The sequence below is a fragment of the Perna viridis genome, chromosome 10, assembly GCF_037379345.1.
Source record: "Perna viridis isolate PV_CMFRI_1.1 ecotype Kerala chromosome 10, ASM3737934v1, whole genome shotgun sequence".
NCBI lineage: Eukaryota > Metazoa > Mollusca > Bivalvia > Mytilida > Mytilidae > Perna > Perna viridis.
Window position 1 is genome coordinate 9,024,480 of NC_142454.1, and position 9,183 is coordinate 9,033,662.

Here is a 9,183-nt window from a genome sequence, read left to right on the forward strand (position 1 = left end):
TTTATAGGCACGTGAACAATATCATAAAGCTGTTTGTCTCAATTATTTTTCCTTTCTATTTATTATAGTTTTCAAATCATTGGTTAAAACCTACTATTGCAAAAACGTTCCCTCGCGAATAACTTCATGAAGTCTTTGACCCAATGTGGAATTATGCAGGCCTCGCCGCTAGGCGGGCCGCATGATAAGACTCATTTCATCAGTTGAAACTTTTTTTTTTATCTATAATGGAATTCAAGATGTAAGCTAAAAAAACTTTGACCAAAATGGAGACTTTTGTGGCGGTAATAGTTTAAGGGTAAGAGATGGCAATATTTTATTTAAATTAACTTGAAATTGTTCAGATATTTATGTCTTTAGCTCGCATAGAACGCTAAGATACTATATAAATATGAAAGCTTGTTTTAACTGCTGAATTAAAAAAAAAACGACAATAACAGACGTATTGAAGTGTTTTTTTTTACATTAATATTAATTTTTTTATATTTCATCATGTAGAAAATTAATTTATCTATAGAAAAAAAATAGCAATTTTTGATAAATTCTGACTTCGAAAATCACCATAAGTCACCGAAAGGACCCAACAAGTGTCAAGTATGTTAGTAGGCAACTGAAAATAGGCAGTTTTTACTGGAGCATAAATACTCTAGGATTTTGAGAAAGAAAAAATTGCAACGCACGAGATTTTTCCGTGGAATTTGTATAACTCAAAGAGCGTACGGGTTAAAGCTACTTTTTTGGCATCGTTAGAAAAGTGAGATATTTGGCTGTCCTATGAAATCTACATATGTCAATTTACTCCGTTTTTGTAGAAAGTAGATGTTTAAAGAATTAGGAAAAAATAACAAAAAAATTGTGAATTTTTAAAAAATGGCCAAAAATACAAAAATGCTTCACTTATGGCAACAAATAGATTCGTATATGGTAGGTATAAGAGTACATAAAATCGTATTGTTGTTGATTAGTGGGGTGTAAAAGGGTTATTCCACGTACTTATTCTTAATTTATCATGGAAATTATTTGTGTGACTGAATCAGGCGTAGATTTAAGTAATACAGTAGACACGGAGTGGAAAGATTTATTCTTGAAATTGTTCAGATTTTTCAAGTGCTTCTTTCAGTTCGACAGGAAACACGATAGACAATACACTTGAATGTTTCCTCCCCATTCTTTCACGTTTATTGTTCTTACTTTCACAAGCTTTGATAAGTTTTTGATGTTTTTCTTTTCTAGCTTTTTCTACCAATGATTTTAAATGGTTCATGTTGTGCTGCAGTCTCCCATTTTTATCTTTTTCTGCTATTTGACGTACGTGAAACGCTTTTTGCTTCCCGAATATCATTTCACTGAAAAAAAACATCGAAGAAAATTAATATACATAGATATTAGTATAATATCACAGATACCGCGATATTTTTATATTATTCTTATCAGACACACGGTTGCTAAAATAAAATGTGCAACACTATAGTTTATTGAAACCAAGTTACGTTACAACTTCAGAAAACAGACGAAAGTTTCAGCATTCGTAAACTGTATATCCTAAATATACGTGAAAATTATCTGCATTTCAGAAAAAAAATACATGAAGTTACATTTGGATACGCTCGTAAAGGAACTTGTAGAAGAAGTTGATATCAGCCAGCAACCAGAATCGTTACAATGTCAACGTATGTCCATCTATAATTGCGACGAAACTTCTATATGTATGCGAAAATCAAAAATCATTTTATAAGGCAAAGGCTACACGATACCTTATGAAATCAAGTAGTACTGACTTGAATTTAGCGATATTGTCATAGATAAATTACACTTACTTAAAGTCAACAATCTGATTCTTGTCAAGGTCTAGTTTATTCATTAAAGAATCTAGTTTTTCTTCTGGCAGTTGTAGTGAAAATTTCTGAAATAATACAAAAATAGAACAATAACACAGGAATTAACACCTCCTAATGAAATTAAAAATATAATGACAATTTATTCGTAGAGCTTAAAGAATAAGGACAAAAACTTACTAAAAATCCATCCTTGAGTTCTTCTTTAGTGAGAATATTATCGTGATTCTGGTCAAATTGTCTAAATAGATCGATCAACCGGAAGCCTTCCTGTTTCATGAATTCAAACAGAAGCAAAAGTGGGTCATAATCCTCCATCGTTTTTTCTTTATAGACATATGAAGTTTTCTTTTTATTTGGCTCCTTATGGTAAACACAGACATCCTTTTTATTCTTTAAATCATCATAGGCATCCATAAATTCGTCATTAATCGGAGTGTCCTGTGAATGAACGAAAAATCAGGTAAACAAGCGGTCATTGAAATGTAGTAAGTTAATCTTTCATTTGGCATGCGCAGGTTTTGGATGAAACTCGCACAGCTCGTGAAAGAGGAAAATAACTGCACGGTTTATCATATGATTGAACACATATCATTTTGAATACAACGTTCTTCTTTTTTGGTCAATGGTATAATGCAATATTTTGATTTGAAAAAGTAAAAACCTTCATAAAAACGAACTCGTATCCTGTAACTAGAATGGTTTAATGTTTAAAACTGTATACACATACATATATACCTGCAGAATAACTTATCAATAGAATCATCAACGCTCTCAAATCACAGGATATACCAAAAGGAACCAAAAAAAAAAAAAAAAAAAACTGAGATCAAAGCTCCCCACCCTAGTAACCATGTGGTCAAAATATAAACAAATCTTCATACATGAGGGTGAATAGTCTGAGATATGGCATGCCTAAACCAGGCGTAGCATCAAAATCATCAACGACGGAAAGGACGACTTTAAACCAGGCGTAGCACCAAAATCATCAACGACGGAAAGGACGACTTTAAACCAGGCGTAGCACCAAAATCATCAACGACGGAAAGGACCACTTGCTATATTTGAACTAGTTATAATTCGCTACCGATTAAAATACACTCTTTTAAAAAGTTTTGACAAGAATTTTAGGTACGAAATGCCGTACCAACGAATATTACACCTCAGGGTCTACGTCCCTGATACGAGGCATCAGTCAGAACAATTATAACAAGTAGCTATGGTAAGAAGTTGCAGAGAAAACTGTTATGAACACGTTGTGGACGAGTGTAATGACGGACGGAAAGCCACCATGATCAATACCGAAAACGTTACCGACCGACTAAGGTGACTGAAATTTACAATTACTTGTACTAACCTCTAGATGAAGGTGTTTTATTGCTGAAGACGGAGACATTTCTATACATCTCAATATTGCGATAGCACCATCTGTTGAGAAGGGGTTACCTGTCATCTGCAATGTAAACCAAGAAAAAAGTAGGGACGGATTACAAACCATTCAAAGCACGACCCGTATTGATGAATTTGTTTTTATTTAATTCATTTTTTCACCTTTTTTATGATAATTTACAGCGTCTTGCTGGTCTGGATATTGAATACAGTCGATGCAATTAACAAAAAAAAGACAGGAAAGAAAGTTTGGAAGACAGAAAAAAACGAATGAATAGTTACTAATCTTTTTCTATTTGGGTCGAAATTACATAATTGCACTTTAAACTTTCAAACAATGTAATAAACTTAAAGTAGAACAATATTATAATATCGTATTAATAAAGGATTAACTTACCTTAATCGTTTCTAATGTGTCATTAGATGCCAAACCAGTTAAAAGAGGTCCAAGGATAATAAAATTGATCCTGGTATTAGTTATATCCAATCTGCGTAGTGTGTGATTTTTTGGAAAATATTTCCCGAGTGCTCGTGCACCATCTTCACCCAGACCATTCCAAGACAAGTTGACGTCTATCAGTTCAACGTTTTCCTGTAGTTATAAAAATAAACATAGATTAACTATTTAAGTAGCACTCCAACTAAGAATCATGCAAAATGTGAGTCATGGTTGAAAAGCCTACATATTTTTATTTTTGATATTTTATTTAAATTGCCATAGTAATCAGGAATTAATATTCGGTTTTCATATAATCCGTGTTATTTGGAGATAAAAATTATATAGAATGCACCGTATATTTCAAAATTAAGGGAAATAACTCAGTAAATGGCACTCAATTACATAAATCTATAGAATTTTCAATGTTGATTATCTTCTAAGAGCAGTCTGATTGGAATGAATAATTACACATTTCAATAAAGCCCCATAAAACAACTTAATTGCAAAAATAAAAATATGTAGCCTTTTTGGGGTGTATCACATTTGACAGATTTGCATGATTCTTTCAAAGACTACTTATTAATTTCCTCACATACCTACATGTATGTAACTACTTCCTAACTTACTGCGCACCACCCCGCTAGCTTCTGCACAGAAGATAGGTCATTTTAATGGATTTATGATTTTTGTCCCTGGATTACATTCTTTTCATTACCGCTATAATCTTGGTTCCCTTGATTACTCTTTTAATGCCATGATTACACCAATATATATTTATATTTTAATATTTTTTTACTCTGTAACTGGTAGTTATAGGAACGAACCGTGTTATAATGGAAACAGAAATATATCTACGATATGACTACGTGTATCGTCCGACCGTCCTAAGTGTAAGAAGGAGACCAGAATTAGGAGGTGGACCTAGTGTAAGGGAAACAACTCTTGAAATCAGTGATATGCTTGTATCATATTCAATTTCACCAAAACCAATCAAGCTTTCATTTGAAACAGAATGAAATCAATCCAAGTTACTTTGATGTTTACATGATATTGATGTAAAATGCTGAATACAAACGTTCCAATGATTTTAAAGAGTTGTGCCCCTTACCCTAAGTGTACCTCCTTAAGCTTAAAAATGTTTTTTTTTTTACCGTAATGCACCACATAAGGTCGACTTCATAAATAAGGTTATTATCATTTCTAACATCATATTGGAAATTACTTTATTTCTGCAGAGTTTACCACGCAGTTAGAAAGGATAAAAATGATCATTCTACATAAATAATACCACTAGAAATATAAATGGTCGAAATGAACATTTTCTTTTATTTAAGAACTTGTCCTTGCAAGACTTTGTTTCCACTTACACAGACAGCTTTTGCAATATCGGCAGCACCTTTACATCGCAAGTGATTCCAACTCAAATCCAACGACCGTAGTGTCAGATTGGAGGCTAGAAAATTTTGAAAATAAACTATGTATATTTAATTGACAAGATAGTATGACATTAAAGCAAGAATCGTAAAAACTTAAGTCAGCTTGCTTCTTTTTAATATGGTGTAAACGTGAATACTTGTATCAAGATTCACGAAGATTGGACAACATATTCATATTGAAAATATTTAGTATTGAGAATGATAAAAAAAACTAAAATAACTAAGATTATAACACAAGATGAGGTAAAGAAATATTTCCACTAATCTAGTTATTTTCTTTGCATGTACATGTATCTAAAAACTACTTCGAACTTTGAGTAGCACTGAAGCCGGAATGAGCGCAGGCATTTCAAGGATCCGTGTCTGATAAACTTTAAGAATGTCACACATTTACATATAATGCACAGATAGTAAGAATTTATAGCAATGACATATTTCATTTCTTATATTAAAAAAAAATCTAATTATTTTTAAAAATATTTAAAAAAATATATTTGAAGGAGTCGTATCAGTCGTAAGAATCCTTAATGTTTTTTTTTCTCACTTTTTAACAAAAGTATACACGTGTATGAATAGTTAAAAACAATACTGTACCTACCAACTGCGGTTGAGAGAATACTTCCGGCTGAATCATCCAGATCGTTTTCTTTCAAAATCAATTCCGTGATAAAGTCATTCTCCTAAGATTTCCAAAGTACAAGTAATAGAACGTTATACATGTAAATGAGTTATATATAGTAATTAGGAACTGAATCGGTTTAAATAGAGATTATGAAAAAAAATTGTACATGGTATCTAAAACGAATGTTAAAGTTTTTTTTGGTTACTTTTTGTAACGAAGAATTAATGACAATGTTCAATATTAAACGGGTGTTTAATGAGGGTTTTAATGCATATATACAAACTTACTTGTATCATTTGTGCGAGGGGGACGGCTGCCTTTGCGTCTAGATGGTTAGCTGTAAAGAGGAGGATATATTTTTGAAACTTCCAGAAAATTATAACTAGACATAAATACGCAATTGTTGGATAAAGAAGAAATCAAAAAATGAGATTTATTATTGCAGTTGTTGTACTGATGCCATTATGTTTATGACGACTTAATTGAGCACTAATATATGAAATTTTGTTGTCAAGTTTCTTTCATATTTGTTTCCTACATTAACAATAATCTCACCACTTAAATCCAGGTGTGTTAAGGTTTTATTTGTTTTTAGACCTTCTTTGAGATATTTCATTCCACACATGTCAAAACCAACACGTGACAGTTTCTGTAATAAAAAAAAACAAAACAAATGCAAATGTGATGCCGAACAATTCATTCACTCAGATCAGATGTATATCATGCAGATCGGATGTGATCACAAACAGATAAAAATATCTGTTTTGAATTTCTTTCGCATTTGAACGTAAATTTGTCGATTTCTGGAGCAAAGTTCTTCCATGTTGGTTGCTTTAATTTTGAGCAAAAATTAAAGCAAAATGTTGAAACCATTTGAAACATAAACGCTGTATGTATACAGAGATACATTTGTATAAGTCATTGACAAAAATAAGTACATATAATTTCTGTATTTACTTGCTTCAAAAAGACCCAACTTTTAATAAGAATTTAATTTACTTACCACCTTTGAAATAAATACATTCTCTTTGAGGGCTTCTGCTATGTGAAATATTCCGTTTTTACCGAGATCATTCTCCGACAAGTCTAAATCTAATATTTTGGAGTTATTCTGTAAAACATGAAGAAAAATGCTAGTGTATTGTCCAAAAGACTTGTAGAAAACGTGTAATCCCGATTTATTTGAGTATAGCTATATATTTGTTAAGATATATAAAAATATCGGTTTTGCTAGGGAACAACAAGCCAAAACTTTGCGATAATCTTATATTGAAATCCACAAGTTTGTATCACTTTTTAAGACATCAATTACCTATACACATGTATGTTTTTTTTTTCAAAACATTTTGTGCATTTTGTTTTTGCTAACATTTGCAGTAAAAAAAATAAAATACAAAAAATACCCCCCCCCCAAAAAAAAAGTAGATATCCTAGCCCTTTTTATCTGCTCTCCTAATGAACTCAATAGGCTTTCGTAGTTATCATAGCCCTTTTTATTTTCTCTCCGAATGAGACTAACATCTTTTCTCAAGACGGCGGCCAGAATGCTGTTGAGACATGCAGCCAGCGGTAGACGGTCAATTCCTCTCTTACTAATTCTAGAGTGAATTTCGAACGTCCAACGCTGTTCGGAACTTTTGCAATACGATACGCGTTCCCTGCTTCACTAGATGCACACACCATGAATTTCTTATTCATGGTACTTGGGGGAAAAAGGGGACAAATCAGATGAACCCGCGTCGATTGACAAGGTTTTGATAACTGTTCCGTAATTTTTGATGTGATGACTATAATCCAAAAAGCCAAGAATTAAAAAAATAACTAGAGTTATCTGTAAGTAATACTATGCACAGTATTGAAAGTAAGTACGAATTGGGCAATAAATCGGAAGCTGTAAGAGATGTAACTTACAGATAAAAATCATATGAAAACAATTTATAAAAGATATTTGAAACACCCCACAACTTACCACGAGTGAAACAGCTACTGGTTTAATGTCATTTGAAACACCCCCACAACTTACCACGAGTGCAACAGCTACTGGTTTAATGTCTTTCGCTTTCATCATCAAGTTGGCTAGGTTACATCTAGGTTGGTCTAGCTGTCGTAGGAAGGTCGATGAAGGCAGTATGTCCTCCTTCTCACATGTCGATTTATAATACAGACTTACATCAAACTTGGATTTGTCGGGTTCCGGGTCGGGATCTATCGAAAAAAAGATAGAATTTTCTTTTCTATAATTTGGTTACAACAATCTGTAAGTTTCTGCTGGATGACGATCTTTAATGTAACGTACAATAGCGGCACATTTTTTTTTATAAATATTTAGTGGTGGAGTGTTTTGGCTCGCTCAGGAAACCAGAGATTTCAAATCCGTTTTGGATATCATATAGCAAGTATTCTTCATACAATAAAACAGATTTATGTAAATCTATAAAATAAATACTAAATGTCAAGTTCTAACGAAGAAGGAATTTTTTTTGGTGGACCTTTATAATGCTGCACGTATCACTTATTTAAAAAATAAATGGAATTATACATTTGTGTATAGTTATTCACATATATAGTTTACTTAGAATAAACCTTACTATTTGTAATTCAAGGAGAGCAAATTAGCTTTCTACCTCTACAACACATTGTCTGATTTTATTATTTCAATAGTATTTTCGCCAGTTTTCTGCTTGTTTTAAGAAGCGACTCGAATGAATTCCTCTTTTTTTATGAATGATAAAAACAGGCGACTTACCGTCAAAGAAGTAGGCATCTAGCTCGTCCTCCGTCAGATCCTCTACTTCCAATGGGGTTGCGATTCTCAGAACATCCGGATTCTGTATTCTAGTTGTAGATTGCCGACGAGCAGATGTAAGGAACATTGTCGGTTCTCGGTGTTTAAAAGACGGCTTGGTGTTGTTGTTTTCTTCATTGTTACTGTAAGTGGCCACTGCGGTTTCCGTCGTAAAATCGCTCTCTGTAAAATTTGCCACGGGTACAGCTGATCTTGATCTTTCTATCCGTACCTGTTTATGATCCAGTCCTTTCCTATGTCCATGAGAACTATGGCGTATTCTTAGAACACTCTCCGGTTGTACAGCTAATGTCGCCATCATTAACTCGGACCTCTATCTTCAAATCAGTTTATAATATACACCTGCGACCTACCCCTATTTTTGCAGTTATAACTCTTGGCACAAACAATTACAATATAGAGAGGCTGAAAACAAATAATAATTAAATTTTTCATTAATACATTTCATCGTAACTGTTCCAGAACTGGACATTAAAGTAATCCTTATTAGCTGTTTTGAAAGGATAGTTTTGTATTGTGTTTAAAATGAATAAAATCAAATTATATTTATTTTTAATCTAAAGTATATAAACATGAGAAATATAAGCGATCAAAACATTTACATTTAAAATTGATTGGTTAAGTAGCTTTTGGTAGAATGTTAAAAATACGTTCTA

The 9,183-nt window shown here is 32.6% G+C and overlaps 1 protein-coding gene across 1 annotated transcript; it reads right to left on the minus strand.

The window, feature by feature from the left end:
• Window positions 1-1,064: 1,064 nt before the first annotated feature.
• Window positions 1,065-8,825, minus strand: LOC148604424 (uncharacterized). Its single transcript, XM_088550156.1, has 12 exons — window positions 8,468-8,825; window positions 7,745-7,926; window positions 6,725-6,832; window positions 6,277-6,370; window positions 6,009-6,058; window positions 5,698-5,779; window positions 5,031-5,116; window positions 3,622-3,816; window positions 3,193-3,288; window positions 2,016-2,276; window positions 1,818-1,903; window positions 1,065-1,346 (listed from the first exon to the last, which is right to left on the minus strand). The coding sequence occupies exons 1-12, from the start codon at window positions 8,823-8,825 to the stop codon at window positions 1,079-1,081; spliced, it is 1,866 nt and encodes a 621-aa protein (XP_088406282.1). The 3' UTR covers window positions 1,065-1,078.
• Between the last annotated feature and the right edge of the window lie 358 nt (window positions 8,826-9,183).

What these genes read in the sequence shown, in the direction of transcription:
- LOC148604424 (XM_088550156.1), bottom strand. Translation starts at nt 8,825, where the DNA reads ATGGCGACATTAGCTGTACAACCGGAGAGTGTTCTAAGAATACGCCAT. An exon ending in AGATGCCTACTTCTTTGACG is followed by an intron (nt 7,927 to 8,467) that starts GTAAGTCGCCTG and finishes TTTTTTCGATAG; the next exon opens with ATCCCGACCCGGAACCCGAC. An exon ending in ATATTGCAAAAGCTGTCTGT is followed by an intron (nt 3,817 to 5,030) that starts GTAAGTGGAAAC and finishes TTATAACTACAG; the next exon opens with GAAAACGTTGAACTGATAGA.